The following is a 24,406-nucleotide window of genomic DNA, read 5'->3' on the forward strand; positions in this document are numbered from 1 at the left end:
ATGTTAATGTCATAAAGACGTGAAGAGAGAATGTCTATAAAGACTGTATATAGTTCCCATTATTAGTCGCATAGAATATAGTCATAGACACATGTACAACACTAGTAGTAGCTAACATTGAATCAAATCAGGCAATGACAAACTTAAGCTTGTTGACATTTCAATCTCTTTGATTTGAATTGAATTCGACAAAGAGGTCAATAACATTTCCTTGAAGTTTGCATCTCAGTGTGTAGTCATCTAAGAAAGCTTAGAAGGAACTTTTCATTGAAGACTGTACTGTCTTTTACTGTAGTATTATACAAATGTAAACCAAGGAGGTTAAGAACCTTGTGGGAACAAACTGAGTCTAACCTCACCTTTCTGTCTTTGTACACGACATCCGTTCCCTTCAGTGGTACCTCTTTCCAGTTCTCGCCGTCGGTGGTCTTCTTTACGGCCAGTTCTCGCGAGACATGGCGAGACCATGTGTAGGGCAGCGAGACGACCGCGGGCACCGGGAGTTTCAGCCCCGCAGGCGACAGTTGGACCACGTGACTGACCAGCTCCTCGTTGTGCGCAAGCGCGGACGGCGCCAGGTGATTGGTTATTTGGCACGTGACTGGGAAGCTGGTGACCGCCTGGATGTCGACCTTGATGAGACAGGCGAGTTCTGATTGGCCATCATCGTTTTGGGCATCGCACCTGTAGCGATAGGCAAAAAAAGCATTTTCATAATTTTTGACATACTGGTAGCTTAGACAGAAATGTAAACAAATGAAGGCAAAATAGATAGACTGATTTGGCATAATCAGTTGGGAAATTCTCTCCTCGACATGTTATGGTCTTCATTTCTGGGTGGCAGATTGCTTTCGACAGCAGGAAAAAGTGTTCTAGATTCTAACCCCCTAGGAGCCAATTTTGGAAATGTACTGGCGTTTTGTTAATAGTATCAAGGAGGAAAAGTTCTTAGATGATAATAGTTTGACATTCAAACTTCATTTTTTATCATCTACTAGAGGTCACCACAAAACGAGACTCGAAAGTCAATCGAAGTAAAAACCAAAATGAAATTGGTCGAGAAGGATGAGAGAACAGAAGTGAAATGATGAATATCTTGGCGAATTTCTTTGCAACTTTAGCATAAAGAGCCAGATTTGAAGAAATCCATACAATCATTGACCGATTCATTGCATGTCAAAAGATGCACGATTTCCGATGAACCGTTCACTGCGTTACGTTCTTTCAAAATCGCACTCAAAAGATAGCCTGGGAGTCGTTTAAACCCTCTGCTTCTCAATCGATTCGATTAACCTAGGATGAACTGCAAAGACGAGGTAACAAATGTCTTCCAGGTTGATGATCTTGGTTTTCACATGGCTCATCTTCGCTTTGTAAAGATGTAATCATAGCATTCGCCTGGAAGCCGGAAGCCCCCAAGGGTATGACTACATCCACAATGTTTCAAAATCCCCCATTCAGACTGGGGATGAGCCCATTCAAACCCACCGTCCTTGAAATAAGCTTATGTGCAAGTTTCGGAGGGGGAAAGGTCGTTCGAGGACACTGGTGGAATACTTACGACCAACTAATAAAACTGCTCCAGAATTACGTTCTACAGATAAGGGATTTTGGTACAAGCTTAAGGCGTCCAGTGCAAGAAGGAAAGTTTCTGGCGATCAGAACACTACAGAAGCACGTAAAGTTCAGAACGAGTTTAAACCTTTTACTCAATTTAATCTATATCTATCTATCTAATCTATATTTTATCTGACCTTGACCTCCCTCATGACTTCAATGAAAAGCGGCCTGCTGGCCGATTTGAGCTTCTCATGAATAAATAAAGGTTCAAACAAACAAACAAACCTAACTTTGACACTGCTAAAAGGGCAAACCGACAGAGAGTGTATGTTATGCCCAGAACTTTTGGCGCTACTTCGATAACTTTTACCTGCGTACAAAACTAACCTTTCACATACATCTGTTTAACGATTTATGTATTGAATCTATTCTAATTTTAAGTTACAACTGAGAATTCAAAGAAGAGGACTCACGGGAATGTGCTCCAGATACCAGGGTTGGCCGGTGCAATTTGATCCACATCGTCGTCCTCTTCTGGGGGTTTGTTAAGGTTAATTTCTTCCCGTTCACGGCTGCTCTTTTTCTTTTCGGCCGTAGAAGGTGTTTTCGTCTTTGTCGTTGCCGGCGGTCTGTCTTCGCTTGTTGTTGCAGTTTTCTTTTCTGTTGAGTGTTTTGTATCGATTTCTACCAAAGTAGATTTGTTATCAGTCTTTTCTTTACTGTCATTGTCTTTACTATCACCGTCTTTCTTATCAGCGTCTTTCTTTTCCGTTTCTTGGACAGATTTCTCATCTGGTCGAACTTCTTTTACTTTGTCTTTTTCCGATTCTTTCTCATTATCGGCTACTTTTTCCTCTGTTTCCAATGGTTTGTCAACAAGAATGTTTTCCGAATGATTGTTAGCGACTTCGTCTGAATTTGAATTTGAAGATTCAGAAACAGATTCCTCTTTGTCCTTTTCCTCCGTGGCTTTCATGTCTTCAGGTTTCTCAGGTTCATCTTCGATACACTCGAGATGGTTCAATTCTTGCGCGTCTTCCAAGATGGCTGCCGTCGCCTCCCGAGCAACATCGGCGACCGTGCCTTCGGCCTTTTCCGCCACCGTCATCGCCTCGTCGACGCTTTTCCGGAGATCTCCGACGGAGGCCTCTTTAGTATCGTCCTTTCCATGGTGTTCTAAAACAAAGAAAAAACGGAGAATTTGAGTTTGAGTTAATTGACATCCACAATTAGCTTGATAAGGTAACTTACGTTATTCTTGCTGTTTATATTTAGTCTTTCACTAAACAAACAAGCGGATTCGAAGGCTTTAAACTTCGTTCAAGTGTATGAGCAGATCAACATAAACAAATCAATAGCAGGTTAGCACAAATCTACGAATTTGATATGAAATACTCAAAACTATTGCTCTCGATCGAATCATTCTCTGTGACTCCTTCAAACATCAGATAGTAGTCAATACATAATGCATAACCCGTAACACCTATAGGTTGTTACTGCCAGGCGGGGGAAAACTAGAGCAAGTTCCAACACTGTGGGTGGTCTAGAGAATAACCTGTGGAAGAATCTTAAACTTCAGTTGCTTTACTGTAAACTTGTTCCACTTATTGGCTCAATGTCAAGTCGCGTGATCAGAGATAGCTACAGGTTGTAGACAGCATATCGTTGTATCTTTAACTCAACTGTCTATCACACATGTCGCAACATTTAAACTTCTGACAGTGCCTATAGCTACTTAACGAAGGCCTCTTCTTTTGGCTAAATTGACGTTCGTTCTTGTTGTCACAGGTCTTTGTTTTGCAACATTGTCAGGCGTGTTGCCACAGTTCTCTTTTTTTGCAACATAGTCAGACGTTCCTGTCGTGTTGTCGCGGTGTAGCTATAGAGGCTTTTTTTTTGTCCCGTACGCGCGAGGTTTCCGTGCCAAGTCGGTTGGTGACTTTACAGAGACCCTGACCCGACTTTCAGGTTCACAGACGCTCAAAGCACCTTAACGGCAAACCCTTTCTCTCTGCCCTTCGCGCTAACGGCCTCGCTGTATTCACCCACAGCGGTAGGCATTGCTCCGCGCGCCATGTGAATGTCTTGCACAAACATTAGCTGCCTTGAAGCTGCACTAATGAGTCTGAATGGATTAGCGTACAGGTATTTTCATCTCGTAGCTTTGCAGAGTGAGCGCCTATCGCTACAAATATCCCAAACAAGCGCCCGGGCCCTTAAACGCTGGTTACTATTTGAAGAAAGGCTTTGCTGAGCTGTTTACGTTTGGATTTTGATCAGCTGAAATGAGTCCTGAAAGGCTGTGATGACGCGGCGGACAAACATGGCCGCGCGGCCGGGCCCGTTGCCATGGTGTCAGACGACATTTGTCACACCGAGTCGTGGGACGTGTCGGAGTTGACAAAGGCTTACGGAGGTGATCTATGTGCAACAGCGGAAAGGTATCGTGTAGATCACGTACCTTCCCCGTCCATCATTTGGTGGCAGAGAGATGAAAAATGCGCTGTTACAGCTTCCCTGACCCTGACCAAGCGACACTTGTTTGATAGAAAATGACCACTCGACGACACAACTGACCAGAACAACCTATTAAAGCTAATGTGTGTGTCACGATCACGTACCTTGCCCGTCCATTATCAGAGAGATCAAAAATGCGTTGTTGCCGCTGCCCTGTCCGAACGACACCTGTTTGACAGAAACTGACCACTCGACGCCACGACAACAACCAGACCAGAACCACCAAAGCTAACACCACCGACTGCACAGCCTTCTGCTGTTTGTACATCTGACCTCTGTAGCGGCGGTAGAAATTCCTACCGCTCTGGCGTAAAGTTGAAAACAAGCAGGCTTGCATTTAGCCTTTAGCCTTAAGCGTCAATGTTTATGAATAAAAAAAAGGGTGACTTCGGGGGCCTGGTCGAAATGCAACCCATGAACAGGCCGCAGTGTACAACAAGCTATTGAAAAGGGCGTCATGATCAGTCTGAGTTTGGTCTCTTTGTTTTACTTAAAATTTCAAAAAAAGGAAGAAGTTTTGAGTCGTGGGGGCTACCGCATGGCTCTACTAGCTAAAGAAAGAGTTCTGCCAAGCCTTGAAGTAGAAAGTAAGCGGCTGACTCCAGACTGAGGACAAACCTAAGTAGTTCTTTAGTAGTGTTTGACAGTCTTCCCCACTTGCTCTCAGACTATAAGTGTACCGAGTTTTTTTTTATGTGAAGAGATTTGACGATATTGAGGCTAACAGTCTTCTATGTCCAACATCCTTCTGCTAAATTCTAAATTAAAATTTTTAAGTACAATAATTCTTTTAAAGACTTACTTTAGTCTCAGCATGACAATTTTCAATACGGTACAATGCGGTCAGTCCATGTCTCACATTTTTAACCAGTCACCCTTTGTCTTCTTGAGAAGTTTTTTCACGTGCAGATCTTTGACGCTTGACCCTCGAAAAGCTACATGCTTTTGTATTTCACCGCCAACACATTCCTCTATTGTTTGTACATCTCATCTAGTTCCTGTGGGTGGCGGAAGGAATTCTTCCAATTCTTGCGTAAAGAGGGAAACAAGCAAGCTTTAGCTCCCACTTCCTTCTTCTGCCGAGTTCTACAGACCCTTCAAACGGTGCATCATTTGTGTACAGACCGTGCCAATCAATGGAAACGGCGGACAGAAACTCATGACGCTTTTTCAACAACTAGTTGTACAATGAGGCCTGCCCGTTGCTCGCGTTTTCAATCAGGCACCCGGAGTCACCCCTTGTTTTCTTGATTTTTTTTACATGCAGAACTTGACTTTGACGCTTGACCCTCGAAAATGTACATCCTTTGTATTACACCGTCAACACATCACTTCTATTGTTTTTGCGTCTCATCTAAAAAAATTAGTTCCTGTGGGTGGCCATGGCGGAATGAAATTCTTCCAATTCTTGCGTAAAGAGGGAAACAAGAAGGCTTTAGCTCCCACTTCCTTCTTCTGCCGAGTTCCACAGACCCTTCAAACGGTGCATCATTTGTGTGCAGATCGTGCGAATCGATGGAAACCGCGGAGAAGGAAAGGGGAATCACTTAACAAACGGAACGAGTGACCCTTCAAATGGCACTAACCCAATCACGAGCACACAAAGACGTCTTTAGTGGGGTTTCTTTAAGAGGCCTTGTCGTGTCCTTGTGAGACGGAAACACCTTGTCCCGCAGGTGCACCTTTGTTTGTAACGCATAACAGGTAAACAAGCCACCTTAAGGTGTAACACACCTGTTTTGAACGTTTAGCACAAGCCGATAAGAACCAACTTACAACCAAGTTTGATCCACTTTCTTTTGGAAAAGACCATACTTTTTGTTATGAGTGCGGTAGGTTCTTTAACGTGCTCGATGTGTTGGTCCCCTCGAACATTTTTTTTTAGCTTTAGTATTGGCAACATAACTTCATATTATGGACATGCTATGACCAAAGTTTGGGAGGTAGAGAGCTATTGTTTCTATACGTTAATCAATTCTTGGTGACTGTTTTAACAAGTGTACCTGTAATGACGTTTGAATGTTTTGCCATATTTGTCATGGTTTGTACAGGGCCTACGAGACTGACTGTGTTTCCGGTCTGTGTAACAAATGTGACAATCAATTGTCCCCTACTCACCCAACCCAGCACCCCCCACCCCCACCGACGCACCTGCCCAAAGGCCTCTTCAGCTTTGCTTCTCTCTTAATTTTGGGTGACTGTTTTCAAGCATGTGTATCAATAAAGAGATTTTGACTTTTTACCCTGCGTAGTTGGGACATCCGGCCACCTCTTATTCATGATATATACAAGATTGTATCATTCTTAGTTCCTGATCTGCGAGACAAGTCAATGTCCAATACCCCCCCCCCCCCTCCCCCTCCCCGCCTCCCCCTCCCCGCCTACACCAACAACTCATTCACCTTTTAACAGCATTCCAAACTACCTGATCAGAACAAGCCCGACAAAAGAGTATCAGACTAGTTAGTGTATCCGCGGGGCGGAGATGAAAGGAACGGAAAGGCGAACATGAATGTCCTCGTCTCAAGTGTCGACATCCAATCTGGACCAGAACAAGTAGGGCTAACACTGGTGGGTCTGACTAAAGCTTCTATAGGGCCTTCCTATGGGGTTATGGATAGTTAAATCCCCCAAAAGGGCGAAGTTTTGGCCAAGGGGGCTTGGAACGCAGTAAGGGCGACATTTGGTTCAAACTTTCGTCTAAGGCATGTTAACTCCTCTGGGATGTTATTCTGTTTGGCCAGTTTGTACAGACTGTTTCCAGTAAGCAAAAATGTAGTATGGTATATAGTCTACGTGACGGCAAAGATTATGGGGTGTCGTATGACCGTGTGGGACTATTTATAGCGGGAGAAATCACGCTCTGTTTAATCAGATATTGTTGTCTCTGCTGAAAGGTCCTGAAGGGTTTCACGTGAGCTGCCTCGCCCGGAGAATGCAATCCGTCGGCGGTGTTTTCTTACCTGGGCACAGTCACCTGTTTTCTTACCGGTGTACCTTTGGCACGCTTTCACCTGTTAGGTATCGTTAGTCTTGTGTCAATAGCGTTTTTAGGCCTTGAACTTGTAAAAGACTATACCCTATACGAGCAGTTTTAACCCTATTCAGACCGGGGGGGGGGCTTTTGAGGCCCGCGCTAACTTTGATGTCCTATAACGCCAGAACGGCTTACGCTAGACCCACCAAATTTGGTGAGTTTTCCTAAAATATTGTTGGTAACAACTTCACGAAGTTTGACAAATTTTCCATTTTTCCGTGTTGCCATGGCAACCGTTTGTTGACAGGCTGTTTTGCCAAAAATCACTATTTTTGGTTCTAACAATGTATTTTTCACATTTATTTGCTATATTACTGCTATTTTGTTACATAAATAAAATCTTATATTATCTAGCATATCTTTCATAATTATATATGCATAAATTATGCTAATTTGATGACGTCATCAGCCCAAAATCCAAGATGGCGGACCGTATGGTCAGATCAAGAATAACGAGCTAATTATCCCTTAAAATTTATAACTACCTGGTATTTTTTCATCAAAAACCATCTAAATGAATGAATTGAGTCTATTTCCATTGCCCTTTGTGATTGTTTGTTGCAAAAAAAGTATTTTTGAAAATTCAAGGTAGTGGATATAATATGGCGGAGCCCAACTGGTATCTTAGATGTGCATGACGTCATTTTATGACGTCATTTTGACGTCATTGATGTTGCTATTGGCAACGCAAGTCGTAATAAACATTATTATTCTGTTATCTGCACTTGTTATTACATTTTTGTAGAATAACTTGAAGTTTTCTGAGAATACCCTTTTTTCATGGGTCCGGCCAATATAATCAAATTGATGACGTCATAATTACGTCATCTTACGTCAACGTAACGTCAAACGTCAAACACTTGTCAGATATTATGTCGATATGATGTCCTAAAATTTTGGTGGCCTTACGGCACGTCGTTTTAGAGTTATAGGGCTTCAAAGTGGAGGGCCTCAAAAGCCCCCCCCCCGGTCCAGGGATGACCAAAAAAGCCCGGTCTGAATAGGGTTAAGCAATAAGCGGACCGAAGAATAGAAGACAGTGGTCAAATACAGTACATGGTTTGTCATAAAAAGATGTCAAACCCGACCTGTTTAGAAATAGCCAACACTAGTATTCGAGGCGTTTCCTTTTACAATAATATTTATCGCTATCCATTGTCACATGTATGTTCCCTATGTTTCTATCATCTACTTGCAAATAAACTTTCATAAAACCACACATGTGACCATTGGTACTCCTTTCCCCTTTAAACAAGACATGTTAGGACGTCGTTTTGTATGGTGCACTTAAAGTTGAATGTATGCTTTAATGGACTCTTGCGCCACTATTTATTTTGCGTTGTTCCGTGTCATTATTCTCTCGTTCGGTCTGTGGGTTTTGTTTTCCCCTGTGTTCCCTTTTAGAGACGAGGTTGATACAAACCCTTGGCTGAGTGTGTCACCAGTGTGGGTTGTATTCAATACGTGTTGGCGCAGAAGAAAGAGCTTCTGTCAAAGTCTGGCTATAAATTAGGTCGTGGGAAACAAAGCTAATAGTGCAAGGGAAGAAAAGGGGTGAACTTAACCCGTAGTGGGACAGACCCTACAACCAAACGGCCCATATCTGAGCCCGCAAACGTAGCATGCTCAAAAAAAAAGATACAGCTAGCTGCAGTACCAACCCAAAACCAATTCTTTCTTCATGATGCTAAAAGCTCCATACGAACCAAAGATACCATGAAAACATATCGATACCTCCGTGTTGTTTTTTTTCTTTACAAAAACACGGCGACTAAACCAAAAACATGTTTTGTACCTGCTAGACTGACAGATGTTATAACCAAACGGCCAACATCTGAGACCGCAAACGTAGCATTCACAGTCACAGAATAAAAGATACAACTAGCTGCAGTACCAAAGAAAGCCACTAGTGCGTCCAAAATTAATTCTTTCTAACCCTAAAAGCTTCCTACGAACCAAAGAAAACATGAAAACATATCGATACCTCCTTGAATTATGTTGTTTTTCTAAACACAACCACACAGCGATGGAACAGATCTTTTAACCAAAATCTTATCCTGCATATTATACGTAGCATGTACAGAATGAGACATACATGTAAGATAATACTAGCTGCAGTACCAAAGGAAATCACTACGGTGTCCAAAATCATTTCTAGAAGCCTCCTACGAATAATGAAACATATCGATACCTCCTTGAATTATGTTGTTTTTCTAAACACAGACACAAAGGCAGAACCGAAAACATGTTTTTACCTGTTAGCCTGACAGACGTAATAACAAACTCGTGGCGTGACCGGTGTTTGTGGTACAGGTCGGGCAGGTGGACAGCTCGCTAGCGTTACTAATGGACAGGTTTACATTTTTAGCGCGACGTTGTTATTAATAAGCAGGTTTACGTCTGTTAAAAGCACGTCTATGTTATTAATGGGTAGGTTTATGCGTTGTTATCTCAGATATGCAACCCAAACGTATGCTACGGTACAAGGGGTCGGGGGTTCTTGCGAACACTGAAAATGCTCTACGCCTATTGCAGTTATTTGGGCACGTTTTAGCAATACCCCATTCGAAGATCAAAGGTACAGATAACAGAAACTGTATGACTTAGGTTCAATAAAATGATTTGTTGCCTGCAGCTACTCATTTTCTAATCATGGGAAACCAATAAAGGTTTGCATCCATGTGTAGATCCCCCACCCCCCATTCTTACATCTCACTCACTCAACTTTTATTACATAATAACACAGGTACCTCTAAATGATGGCGCTAGTTTAGCCTCCATCAGTCCTTCCTACGTGGGTACGTATTGGGGGATCAAAAAATGGGAAATTGGCCAAGGGGTCATTCGACGCTAAGGTTCATGTCCCCCCTCCGGAGCGGCCTACCAACTCCTCTGGTAGCAAAACTGACCCCTGGCAAATTATTCTCCCTAAAACATCCAGCGTATTGTCAGTCTGGTAGAGACTAAGCGCTATTTGTCCTGTGAAGTGGTAATTTCCCGTTTGTGAAAAGTTAGCGGATCATGATTAGGATTTAGGGTCCCGACATAATCCACTCTAATCCCCTGGTATGTCCCACAGCACAAAACACGCCTCTGTCCTGTAAGAAGTTGAGAACTTAATCTGCGTCTGTATACGTTAGAGTGGCTATAGGGTACAATCAATAAGCATGATTGCTAATCCCTGTGCATTCTTGCCTGCATTTCCATGGGGATTTACTGTAGGGATTGGTCGTCGGTCATCGAGAAGGCATAAGCCTGTAAAGTCCTACTGTCCAAGCAGAGGTTGGTGGGGAAGATTGTAACCTTTTTCGTTTATGCCGTCTTTTCGATCAGCCTCCCCACCAAGATGACGACTTTCAAGGAAAAGGGTGCTTTTTTCCCCAACAACCTCTACTTATATATAGAATAGTAATGCCCCCCTTAATTTGGCCACTAAGCACACTGGGTCACCGCTACTCTTTTCGGTAACACAGCATTCTAAGTTGATTTACAATCTGAGATATCGCTCAGCCGATTTTATTAAGAACGGGAAAAATTAACTTTGGTCTACAAACTACTTTCTATCTCTTTTTGGCACTCAGCACTTGACCAGGGTACTACTAGTCCCCTGCTGTAGTAGACTGTGGGGCCCAAGGGCTATGGAAACGGAGATGGGCACCGTCCCTATACATACCAAAGGTGGGGGAGGATTTTGATTTCTTTATCTAGCTTTGACTGATATGGTGGGACGTATTATCTGCCTGACTACCTGTAGAACAGTAGCACCAGGTAAGCCGGTCGTTAATAGTTTCCTTAGTCTGATAACTCCCAGCGCGACTGTATATCTGTCACCCCGTGTTTGGTCTCACCTGGATTCACCTGTGCTAGACAGGTAAACCTCTGTCTTCAACTGGTTTTAATTAAACGGGAAACAAAGTTTGTTGTTACCGTTTGTACTTCCATGTCTTTCTGTTCCCGTGTTCCGTGACTTGTGAACATATTTCCGTCTTGTAGAAACACCTGGCCGCCGTCTTAAGGTAGACTTTAAGGCGTAGTCATGAACCACCAACAAACAGACCACATGTACTGTACACACGACGGGCATGCAGAAAACGCCAGGGGAAAAGACCCAGCATTTTTGGGTACAGACAATATTGCCACAGCGTGCTATTCATAATGTATACATGTAAATAAAAATGTTCATCCCTATACGCTTAGTACTATATGGGATTATAGTACCTGAAAGGATAGTTTCACTTCCTGGTTTTTGTGTTATGAAGCCCTAGGTGCACTTCCTAATTGAAAAAAAAATAACTTGCTAGAACACGTTTGGTTGGAAACGTTAGAGATTTATGAAATACCAATGTCATCTCACTTTTGAAGCACGTGTCATATGTTAAGGTGTGAGAAATCTAGAATGGCATCATATCCACACCTATACAACACCTGTCTATTGTCTTAAAGACACCAGGTATTTGCCGATGAAGGACGTCTTTTAATGACGAATATTGGGTTATTGGGTTAGTGAATCCCAAAACAAGGAAGTATCTAAGGTAAAGAATATGTCTGAGTTTTACCGTGATCTTATGAATAGAGATAAAGTCTCTTCTTTAGCACACATGTGTAAAGGTGTAGAGGATAGAACAGTCTACAATGACATCCTAGCCTTAACTTAGCACACATGTCCCTACCTCACCTTAAGCGCCCCACTCCCTCCTGTCACTCTCTACCTTTAGCACATCTGGACCAGCTATAGAACACCTGTCTCACCTATAGAACACGTATCTCACCTACAGAACACCTGCCTCATCTTTCGCACACCTGTCTCATTTACAGAACACCTGCCTCAACTTTCGCACACCTGTATCAACCACAGAACACCTGTATCGCCTAAAGAACATCTGCCTCACCTATAGCACACCTGTCTCACCTATATAACACCTGTCTCACCTTACGTACACCTGTATCAACCATAGAACACCTGCCTTATCTTTCGCACACCAGTCTCACCTACAGAACACCTGTCTCACCTTAAGCAGACCAGTATCAACTGTAGAACCCCTATAGAACACCTGTCTCACCTTTAGCACACCTGTCTCACCTTTAGCACACCTGCCTCACCTTTCGCACACCTGTCCCTGCCGCCCGCCAGCCTGAGCCCGTCCCTGGTACCGGACAGCACGCCCCGTACGTGCCGGATCCGGGCCACCAGCTGCCCGCTCTCCCGCGCGCACTCCTCCAGCACCTGGAAATTGTACAGGTTAGTGGGAATTGTGATGATTATTACTAGATTAATATACTTAGGCAGGTTATTCCATTAGACTCTTAAGCAACAGTCTCTTTTGTACAAGGCAATTTATAATTATTCGGGCTACCATATTGTACTTGACATTATAATGTGTTTAGATAAACCAGTTTTCTTTCTCTCTCTCTCTCTGTCTCTCTCTCTCTCTCCCCCTCTCTCTCTCTGTGTGTCTCCTCTCTCTCTCTCTCCCTTCCTCCCTCTCCCTCTCTCTTTCTCTCTCTCTCTGTCTGTCACTCTTTTCCCTCTCTCTCTTTTTCCCTCTCTCTGTCTCTCTCTGTCTCTCTCTTTCTCTCTCTCTCCCTCTCTCTCTCTTTCCCTCTCCCCCTCTCTCTCTTTCTCTCTCTATCTCATTCTCTCTCTCATTCTCCCTCCCTCTCTATTTCTCTCTCTCTCTTTCTCTCTCTCTACCTCTCTCTCTCTTTCTCTCTCTCTCTCCCTCTGCCTCTCCTCTCTCTCTCTCTCTCTTCCTCTCTCTCCCTCTCTCTCCCTTTCTCTCTCCCTTTCTCTCTCCCTCAATCTCCCCTCTCTGTCTCCCTGTCTCTCTCTCTCCCCCCTCTCTCTCTCTCCTCTCTCTCTCTTTCTCTCTCTCTCCTCTCTTTCTCTCTCTGTCTCTCTCTCTCCCCCTCTCTCTTCCTCTCTCTCTTTCTCTCTTTCTCTCTCTCCCCCTCCCTCTCTCTCTCTACCCCCCTCTCTCTCCCTCTCCCGCTCCCTCTCTCTCTCCCCTTCTTTCTCTCTCTCTCTCTCTCTCTCCCCTCTCTCTCTTTCTCTCTCTCACCTCGGTCAGCTCCTGCAGAAGCCCCGCCACCTTCCCTCGGGACAACCCGGCCCTCCCCGCCGCCTGGATCCGCGCGTTCTCCCGCTCCAGCTGCCGCGCTAGGGCCTCCACCTGCGCCACGACCTGCCGAGGCTGGAGGGCTGGTTCCTCGCCTACTGTTGCCGACATGACTCCAAACTTTCCTCGGGGGTAGCTCTGAACTCTCAAAACTTTTCACAACAAATGACAAGACAATCAGTAACGTCTGTTGTGCTTGACAGCAAACGAAGTCTTCAGCAAACTAGACGAAGTAACTGCAGTAGGTGTCCCCTCGCCCACACAGTGAGTACTATGACTGTAGGGCCGACCTGGTCTCGGCAACTGTGTCCGACACGGCTCCAAACTTTCACGGGGCAGCTCTGAACTCCAAAACTTCTCTTTTACGGTCCACAACAAACAGAAAGACCTAAGGCAATGTCTGTAGGGTTTCACAGCAAGCGACGACTTCAGGAAACTGAGTGACTGTACTGTAGTAAGTGCCAACTTCCCTCTCACACCGGGTACTACGGCTGTAGGACCGGTATGTGCTCGCTCTATGCAGACGACAACATGCCGATAAACTTTCCCGCGGCGACTCTAGATCTACCACTCCCAAAAGTTGTCTTGCCCGAACTGGGACGAAGGACGAACGCTACATGCACTCGGAAGCGCCGGTAGCCTGTCTTCAGGCGACCAAACGCCGGCAGAAGTGATTTTATATCCCGTGCCCTTCGCCTACAGGGTCACACGGCGCCACTGACGATACGATTGAACCGGACCGCGTCGCCCGTTGCTATGGCGACGGCGACAATCGCCTGACGACGTCACCCACGATCGTCCATAAAATCTGCCCAGATCGTGGGCTAATGTCAAGAAAAATGTCTTGAGAATCAGAGAAAAGCGCGAGGAAGTGTAGGGGCGGATTTTGCAGGTGTTTCCGCGCCAGGTGTTGGCGGAACAAAGCGTCGTCAGGTGTGACAAGGATTAGGTGTTATTGGGTCGTACTTCGTGTCACCTTCGTGTCAATCGACAAACATGGTGGACCGGTGTCGGGTGACGGCCGGTCGGTTCCGGTCAGTTGCAATACTGGAGAGGAAAGATTTTTGTTTCTTGCGAAGGAATTTAAGTTTTACTCTGTTTTTATTTTCACACACAACACTTGGGCGTTTTTGTTGTGTTCAAAACTCCCCCATTCCTCCACCCTTCTTTTGTAAGAAAAGTTGACCCTTCATTGTTTGCGGTGGCAGCGCTAATGTTTGCAGCCCAGCCGATCGGGTGGTTTGAATGACAATCATTAGGTGGTAGTTGTCGGCGCGACTCGGTAAATACCCCTGATTGCTGTGTCAATACTACCCCCCCCCCCTCCTGCCTAGCGGCACGTTTGACAGTCTCCAAGCAGACGTACGAGGTCTTAAAATGTTCAAATCCTTCCCAGGCCTTCGTGTGTGTAGGGAGATGCCGATCTCTGTTCCTACAGCCCTTGAGCCACACAACTATGCAAGCACTACGTCACACCTACTAGGGGCTTTCCATTAAGCATTCTTGTAACATTTGTAGTAGTCTTAGTTTTCAAACTCACTTTACTGGCTATAGGGAGATTATTTGCCAGGGGATTTGACCACCACGAGGTGTCATTTCCCCGCGCATTACGCTTACCTCTCGCTGACACTCATGACCAATTATTCGTCAGATATTTGTCTTGCCAAATTCTAATCCCCATAAATCCCATAAGTCCATAGGAAGCTCAGTGGAGTCCACATTTATAGATGAAAGCTCTTAATCCTACTTGGCCCATTATGACACAATACTCTATCTTAGGACCTAGCCAAAACACTGAATCTATTTGAAACACACGCGTGTGGATGACCTCTGAACGCTGAATTTAAACTTGAACTTGGACTTAGATTGAACAGTATTTGATTCTAATGATCTGCTCCATGCCGTTTATATTTGCACATTTAAGTCATAGTCTTGTAGACCGAATGACAGACTATAACCAGATAACCAGAATGACAAGGAATTCATGCAAATCACAATGGAGAGCTTCTACAAAAGGAAACGTGCATTCTGCACGCAACTGGAAAGTTTCTACGAAACGCTGCCATCTGTGACGTCATGTCACGTCATTGTCTTTGTACCCCGGCGTGTCCATATATCACCCTGCTTACGTCAGAGTCTGTTGTTCCAAAGGTCGGTCGATGCCGCGGTGCGGTGCGACTATTGTGAGGATGACAGCCGCTTGGCAGTTCATCAAACCGAGCCAATAATTAACCTACTGGATAAAACCTGTCCGTCATTGTACTGACTACTGTGGATATATTAATGTGTCGGCGCCTTTCTTTTAACATAGCCTGCCATGTTGTGGTCTGACACATATATGACATGCTAGACCCAATATGTTGATTTATTCATACCTGTAGAAATCCATATATGTCTGTTTAGTTGTACTGTAAGTAGTTGTTATAGACCTTACGAAACTCGCTGTACTTTTGTCTTGTCAATAAAGATTTGTTATATGTAACCATTCTCCAGGTGTTCCTAAAGATTACAGGCGAATTAATGTTTAATCAGCGATAACGGTACCGATAATATCCGGGTTACCGACTGAAACCTCGACACTTCACATTTTTCTGTACCAGGCTAACTACGCCGGGTATAGGGAGCATTTTGTGCCGAGGGAGTTTGGCTACCATAGGACCACCATTTGCCTACCGAAATCTTACCATTACTGCGGTTTCACTCGTCATATATAGAGAATAATTTGGCCAGACAGGGACAAATAAGTGGCCAAGGGATGTCAGTCTTTTGCAGTCTATCCGGCCGGCAAGTCAGTTCAATCCTAGGACAATTAACACCTACTAGAATTTTGTTCCTAACTTGGTCAAAGTTCACCATTTCTATTAATCCAGGCCGGAGTCTGGTAGAGACTATGACCACCAATTGGCTACATAAATGTTACCTTTACCGCGATTTCTCTGCCCTGGTTAATCATTCAACTAACCTAGTAATGCACAAAGTGCTGCAGCAATCCACTAAAGGTTATCGAGTTTAGTGTTCAACCGCAAACAAACAACAACGCTACCGAAAACAACTTCCATGATGGAAGCTCTGAACCCTTAATAGTCCCCCTCTCCAAGCAGATGTTGATGGGGAAAATCGTGACCTTTTTCTAGTCTCTACCAGACTCCCGCCTGGCCGAATAGTAATAGAGGAATTTGGCAAAGTTAGGAATAAAAGTCTAGTAGGAATTAATTGGCCTAGGAGTGAGCATTACGGACGCTGAAAAGGCCGGACTAAAAACACATGATAACTTTATTTGTCCCTATTTGGCCAAATTCTTCTCTTTTTTATCTAGGTGACACGTCTGCCTGGTGACTAAAGTTTTTCTGCCAGCTACCCCCACCAACAGGAAAATACGACATATGATTATAAGGAAAATGTCACGATTTCCCCACCAGCCCCTGCTTGGAGAGTAGGTTAGACCGGTAACAAGACAAACAACACTAAACAAACGAGATGACAAGTGGTAATTACGCCGTGAAGGGACAAATAGTGATTTGTTTACAGAACAAATAGCAATAATCCACCAACGCGACAAGGCAAAATACTAATAATCTACGCAAATTTGCCAATGGCAATTGTTATAGATGGCATGACAATTATCATGCAGCTTAATAACATTGCAAAGAACAATAAATCAGACATAATTCAAATTACAGGCAACAGAACACGTTTCGAATACATCATGAATATCTAGCACTTAATTACTGCTATGAATACACGTATTGGAAAACTGCTTACGCAGTACACATTCAAACCGGTAGGGGCGCTGTTGTACACAACCCCGGGGACGTATTTAGCCTATGGTTGTTAATACCTGCTCTCCAAGCAGACGTTAGGCTCCGGCTGTTTCTTTAGTCGTTTTATCGGGTTTTCTGTGTTGTCATTTTTCTTGAAGTACGCCAGCCAAAGGTTTTGACGCAGCAAGGTAAAATACAAAATAGAAAGCCCGATAAAAACGACTAAAAAAAAACGTTTAAAAAAATAGCCGGAGCTTAACCTCTGCTTGGAGAGTAGTGAATACCCTGATTTGAAATCGATGTACGTTACCAATTCGACGAATGTAGAGTATAGAAAAATGAATACAGGCCTATGTTGATATACAAATATACAATGAAATAACGAAGGGTACTTCTTCCCATTTAGTAGCATCCAGTAACATCAAAATATTGAAACGAATGTAAATAAGGACCTTTTCATCTCTATACATGGTGGGTATTGTATTGAGATCTGCATGAAAACTGTATCCTGATTGTACATGTCCGTTTAATTCCATACATGTAGGCTGCCAAACAGGGGTCGTGTCTGTACTCTTACCTTGCACTGCGTTTGGACTGTATATCTACATGTTTCCCGTTAGTCGTGTAGCATAAGGGATTTCAGAAATATGCAGTCAGAAAACTGATCAATCACTTATGTATTATCAGGTGATGCGTAATATCGCATGGTGTAATCGGCAGTGTGTTGTTCTCGGTCCCAGGAGGCCCAAGAGGTCCTGTGTTCGAAACCTGCCGTGTCACCGATCTTGTGCCCTTGGGAAAGGCATTTACACCACTTTCCTCACTTCACTCACGTGAGATAGTTCGTATCTTCGGCTATGGTTCTTCCAGGTGTGAGTTGTTCTAAACCTACAGTCATTTGGGGCAATTATCGTGTTGAGGTAGCATCGAATGTGTACATGTAGGACAGGATGGACATAGAAAAATGAAATGATAAGCCAAGATTACAGACCAACTTAATGACACCATTTATAGGGGATACCAAAGGGACGTGGCCGGAAAAGTTGTGTGATTGGCCTAACTTATTTCCATATACTGTACCAATTGAGTCGTGATAGCAACTTGGAACATGCTGATTGATCTTATTTGCGGCCTGTTTCAGAACCGGAGGAAGAGTAGGTTTTATTTGAAGCTCGAGTGCTTCTTACAGTGAACGCCGCTGCGGTTACAATGAATAAAGCATCAGTTTTCAGCCCAAGAGCGTGACTGATACAGCCAGCAGAAGATGGGAAATGTGATCTCCTTAGTTTAAGTGTTACTCTTCCCCGCCTCTTTGATGTCGAGCTGTTTGAAACGGAGCTTTTCTCACCAGGCCCTTTCCACCCCTTCTCCTTTGATCGGATAGAAATGAAAGCGGCGAATGAAAGCTGTATTTGGTGGGGGCGCGAATAAGGCTTTTTTCCTGAGAAAATTAAGTGCCTGGTGTTGCAAATGTGATTGAGCGGAATCCAATTAAGGTTCCTAGAGCCGATAATAAGAATATTAAGTTAAGAATGATCACAGACCATTCGAAGAAAATGCCGCCTACTCGCGTTTTGAAGCTCTATAATTCAGTAAAAATCCCACGTACCGTGGGAGGAAATTACCTTAAAATGAGTTATTTGAAAGTTCTTGTCCGGAGACTAATTGCAACATGAAACAGTAATAAAATAATGTATATTGAAATGCCATTATACAATTGTGACACGTGTAGCTGCTGCAAACTACAATCTAAAGTTTTTGTGTTCGACTTCTGTTTTGGAAGCAGTGAAGACGAAGTGTCCAATTTTTTCCGTAATAAGTGCACCTGGGTTTGGGGAAGTTTCTAGTTTTTGTCGGCAAGAGACTCGGCAGAGACTCGTGGGGTTTGAGTCAAAGGCGTCTTTCATATTTTTAGATTCAATTTGATCCTCTTGTGTCCATCCCGAATCCTTTTAGAAGACTGTTATTTGTACCTTTTCATCCAGTCCGATATGCTTACAAGTGTACTACACACAAGAGGGAAAATCTAATCTTAAGAACTGTAAGGTTAGTATGATTCTCTTTGAGAAGACAACCCATAGCCTAACATTTTACTGATATGTAAAGTCGGTATGACGCAGATACTTGGCTGTTCCGAGACAGCTGAACGAAATACGTTGACAGATATTTCAGCGCTCTTTCAATGCTCTCTCAATTATCCTTAAATGATGTTAATGATATCAATAATCACCCAAATCGTCCAATTTCAATGACTTTTAATCATCATCATCATTATCATCACTTTTAATGGTATCAATCAATGAATGAAGACCTTTGATTTACCAGTATTGTACCTAATATATATACTCACTGGGTTGAGTACAGATCGCAACAAAAGAATTACAACCTAACACAGGAATTATATTCAATTAAGTAAATTCGACGTCTTTTCGCTTCTCTGTAATACCGAAAATGTAGGAACAGATATGTTTTACAATCAAAGGATTGAATGCGTTGGGGATGTTGCTGTGTATTACCTAGCTGAATGAAGTAGGGAAACATATTTTTTTTATTATTTACATGTACTTAGAGTTCATCGCAAAAAAAGGCTCGTGGAGCCACTCAGACGTTTTGGGTTACAATACTGTATTGTGAAGAAAGATGTCTGTTAACCCTTGACTTAAACAGTTTCAGATTGTACCCCATGGGGAAGCAAGTCCTTGGAAGTTTATTCCATAGCGATGTTGTTCTAGGAAATAAGCTCTGAGTGTGGAACTTCCTCCTTTAGGAGGATTGTGGAGGAAAAAAAAGGATGATTTGCTTCCATGGAAGTGACTAAACGGGTTCTTGCAGTGTATATTCGTATTGGAGGTACAAATGAGTGAAGTTCTATAAAGTTCAGCTTGACCTGCCAAATACTATTACAAGGTAAATAATGATATCAATGTTTTCTAAGGTTTTCCTATGATCTTTCAAGAATGCCCAAGGTGTTACAATGGTCTACAATGACATCAATGATCTGTAAAATCCTGCGATGCTCAAAGATGTCAATGATCAGTGACATTTGATCGTTTATTATTTGGCCTACGGCGTCCAATTACAACATGCGTGCAACACCATCAAATACTCTCCACATCACAAGAGATAAAGTAATGAAACCACATAGAAGAGAACCTTCCGCTGCCTCGCAACCAGGTAAATTTATTTTGTCAAAATAACACTGAAGTGCACGGAACTGTCGGCAATGCCAGGGGTGGTGCACTGTTGTAACAAGGAATTTATCCTCACCAAAGTCATCTTTGGAACAAACTAACACTCAGTCTAGGTAGTTTACTCTCGGCTTCGTTGGTCACGATGACGCACATGTACGTACGCTCTGGGAGTCTGTAGGTGTTGGCATATCGATCAATAGATGATTTGAAAGTTCATTTGTGTTGCTAGAAATTATTCTGAAGTAAATTTGGACTTAAATTTCCAACACAAAAGTGGAACTTAGCAAACCTTTTAACCAAACTCATGTATTTTACACAACCCAAGTTTCAGTAGTTCTCCTTCCTACTGCTTTCCTCAGTGATGATGACTGGAACTGCGTCTCGCCAGAATTAAGTGGGTTTAACAACAGAGTCATCCTTATCAAAGTCGTCCCACAAATGGCAAAATAAAACTCGATCCACAGTTTCTAAACACATATGAAAAATTGTCCAACAGAATCGTTTTGGAGGGATTGGGAATTATCGTACAAAGCCTTTTGTCCATAGAATTTGTACTCTCAGATTTCCAAGGTCCCATAGCGTCTACCTACGTTCCATATATGGTGGTATGAAGCCATTGTTTTCGCAGTCTTTTGTCATGATTTACAACCATCAGATGAAGTTATGACATACAACAATTTATCTAGAGCTCTCTGGTAACAGACAAATAGCCAAACAAGTAGCCGAAACACAATGCCTTACCCCAATTAGAGTTCAAACATATATCACCGTGGTGGATAATAATGGAGGGTATCCCTTGTCAGCGGTGTAAAGTCATGCTCATGGGCTCAGTTTCTGAGATTTTTTCAGTCTCAAAAGCTTCGTCCCCATGGTTTAACGTTTGGGGAACGATGACTTCGAGTAAACTCAAATTTTGCTGTTTACAATAAAGCGTAGCGGTTGTTTGTTTCTTTCTTCATACGGGTAACATTCGAGTTTCTTCAGCTGGCTTTACGGGTTGGGCTTTCATAGGGCTTTTCGTCTTCCTCTGCCTCCAAAAAAGAAGTCAAACCCAACTTGTTTAGGAATAGCCAAAACTATACTAGTAATCGAGTAGCCTCTTTTCACAATGATGTTAGTCACTGTTCATTGTCACATGTATATCTCTTATGTTTATACCATATGTACTTGCAATTAGCCTCCGGCCATGAACTTGCAAATAAACTTCTTCTATTTTTTCTGGTTGTATATCACATCTACGCGCGACTTGAGAGAACCTGTGTTCAATCGAAACTGATGCAAAACCAGGCAAAAGCGGATTATAAGCCAAAACATTCCATACCGCTGAGCCTGTTAGGAAGGACACTTTTGTGATTGATACATCGAACGATGTCCTCAAGTAACCCGAAAGTTTTACAGCCCACATTCATTATTTTTCCATACTTGCAGAACGGAACGTATTTGGTCAGCCCGAGTATAACGCGTTACGCATCGATAACGGAAAGCGCGGCAATCCTGTCAACTGATCACCATGGCGAGAGATGGGATACTTTATTCAGCCCATCAGCTACCGTACATAATTTGTAGGTAGCTAATCTTCGAATTCCTGGACTTCGGGATATGAAAACGTAGAAAGATACAAAACAGAGTATTTGTGCTTTTGAGCAGGACTGCCATGTCTTTTCTCGAGTTGGTTGAGTTGGTTGGTACCAGGGTGTCTTATCAGTGTAGCAATGTAATCACAACCATATTTTTCACGTCGCCATCAACGCTAGTTTCTACCAGACTGACTATGCTGGCTATTATAGGAAGAATAGTTTCCCAGGGGAGTTTTGTTACCAGAGGACTCCCAGCGGAGTCGGTCGGCAGTGGTCTCCGGAAGGAAACATGAACCCAAGCGTGGACTGACTCCCCTGGCCAATTTCCCGATTTTTTTCCGAATTCTACTATCCCCGTACCCCCCTAGGAATGCTTGGTGGAGTATAAGCAACGCGCTCATCACAATCTTCAGTTTTTTTAGTTTCTTTGCAACGTGACATCGTGAATCACAACTTAGGACCATCATCTTTATATCGCGTATCACGACTTCAATGTCTATTCAGATGGTTCACACGTTAGAAGCATGTTCTTCACATCGCCGTGGAGAACAAGAATGCGTTGTTCACGAAGTTACAAGTCCAATCTTGTGCCGGAACGCTTGAGTTGGTTCTCACTATGGTATCTTCTCCTTGTATCATCGTAATCATAACCTAGGAGCATCCTTTTCACATCGCCACAAAGAGAATAAATGTGGATATCACGACTTCAACGTCTATTCTCGCCCCAAACGCTTCATTTGGTTACTACTAAGGGTATCTTCTCAGCGTAACATTGTAATCAAAACTTAAGACCGTGTTCTTTATGTGGTCATGAGGAGTACACTAATGCATTGATCACGACTTGCAGGTATATTCTTCTTACTTCGAGACGCTTGAATTGGTCTCCCCTAGGATTTCGCCAAAGCAGAACATTGTGAGTCCTTTTGGACATTTTCTTTAGATCTTCATATATTCACGACTTCCAGGTTTATTCTTCTTGCGTTGAGACGCTTGAGTTGGTTCGATACTGTGGTTTTTGTTCACCGTAACATTGTAATAGTATTTTGTATATTTTGTTTATACTTCCACGTAGAGTACACTAATGCATTGATCACAATTTCCAGGTCCATTCCTCTTTGCGTCGAGACGATTGAGTTGGCTCGCACTTTGGCTTTTCCTCAGCGTAACATCATTATAGTATTTTTGGCCATTTTCTTTGCATCTAGATATATCTTGACATTAGAGCACACTAATGCATTGATCACGATTTGCGAATGCATTCCTCTTGCGTCGAGACGCATGAGTTGGTCCGTACTGTGGTTCCTTCTTACCATCGGCGTAACGTTTAATCACATTTTTGTCGCCCGTCGATAAAACGGAAAATACGCATGTGGCCCAGCGGGCGGTTTATTGCTAAGATCCACTGCAACATCTGTGCGCCTTTAGAAATGAGATCGACCTCACAAGCGGGCAAGCATGACTGGGAAAATGAAAATAAAACTCCGGAGGTGTAGTGAGTCAAAGAGGAACATACATACAGGAAATCATTTTTACGGACGGTTGAGTCTAAATGTACTTCTGAAAGAAAAACTGTTAACCTCTGTGTAAGGTTGCAAGATATGAGGCGTGACTTGTAAATGGAAAGAAGAACCCCTGAGGTGCTAAAACCAAAGACTATCAGCTTTATACTTTGTGCACCGTATGCTGCGATGTGATCACGTTAACACACGTAAATCAGCGTGAGGTAGCAAGAGGCCTACAAATATGACTGAACAACTTAAGGCTGTAAAGCTTTACAACAGTACAAATACGCTTTACGCCTTTGGGCATGGCATGAGCTATGAAGGACAACCGTTGATGTGCTGTGAATAAAGGAATCGTTTTGCTTTACATTCTCAACTGCGTGTTTTGTACACAGTATTGGCGATGTAATCACTATTCAATGACCGAATCAAATCAAATACATTATTTTGAAGAAAGATAACTGTTGTTGATAAAGAACTGACATGAGAATTAGAAGGAAAAACTGACGTGGTAACATTGTAAAGATATGAAAATCACTTTTCTGATTTACTCAACTGTATGTACGATAAAGCGTATCCTGTGATATGATCAATGATCAATGATTGGATAAGAAGATGAAAGAAGAAAGCTCACTTAGTCTTAGACTTGCGGGTTAAGAACAAAGGACAAGAACGCTTGACATCTTGAGTCAAAGATGCAAAGACGGAGATCATTCTGTCTCAACTCTTCAAACCCAAGTCTTGCACTCGGTATTCTGTGACATGATCACTGCTCAATGCTGGTATCTAATTTTATTTCCGAATCAACGACTTTTAACCTTTATGAAATATTACAAGCTTGCAGGCATGTACTTGAAAATGGGAAGATAAATTCGCGACGTGTTATCAAGGTAGGGATCATTTTGCTTCACTTGCTCAACCGCTTGTCCGGTAGCGAAACACACTCCTAAGCCGGCTTCACTCCTCTGGTAGCTTTTGATACTATCTTATGCTACCGTAGGATCTGCTTGGAGATTAGTCCTATACACCTTATCTTTCGATGCAATGACCGGATCATCTTCCTTTGCTTCTGATTCAAGGACTACAAGCCTTTTGCATGGAAGCAGGCGTGACTTGGTAATTGAAAAGACGATCGCAAGCTTGAC

General features: G+C 43.1%; 1 protein-coding gene across 1 annotated transcript in view; it reads right to left on the reverse strand.

Annotated features, from left to right (window-relative positions):
• LOC118419209 overlaps positions 1-13,574 on the reverse strand; it is a 15,066-nt gene extending 1,492 nt beyond the window's left edge. The window contains exons 1-4 of the mRNA XM_035825555.1: positions 13,174-13,574; positions 12,215-12,338; positions 2,034-2,736; positions 355-684 (exon numbers count right to left, since the gene is read on the reverse strand). Of these exons, the coding sequence (XP_035681448.1) occupies positions 355-684; positions 2,034-2,736; positions 12,215-12,338; positions 13,174-13,341 (1,325 nt within the window). The 5' untranslated portion in view covers positions 13,342-13,574. The remainder of the gene's footprint in view (positions 1-354; positions 685-2,033; positions 2,737-12,214; positions 12,339-13,173) is intronic.
• Positions 13,575-24,406: the final 10,832 nt, after the last annotated feature.

The sequence above is a fragment of the Branchiostoma floridae genome, chromosome 7 (genome assembly GCF_000003815.2).
Source record: "Branchiostoma floridae strain S238N-H82 chromosome 7, Bfl_VNyyK, whole genome shotgun sequence".
Lineage (NCBI taxonomy): Eukaryota > Metazoa > Chordata > Leptocardii > Amphioxiformes > Branchiostomatidae > Branchiostoma > Branchiostoma floridae.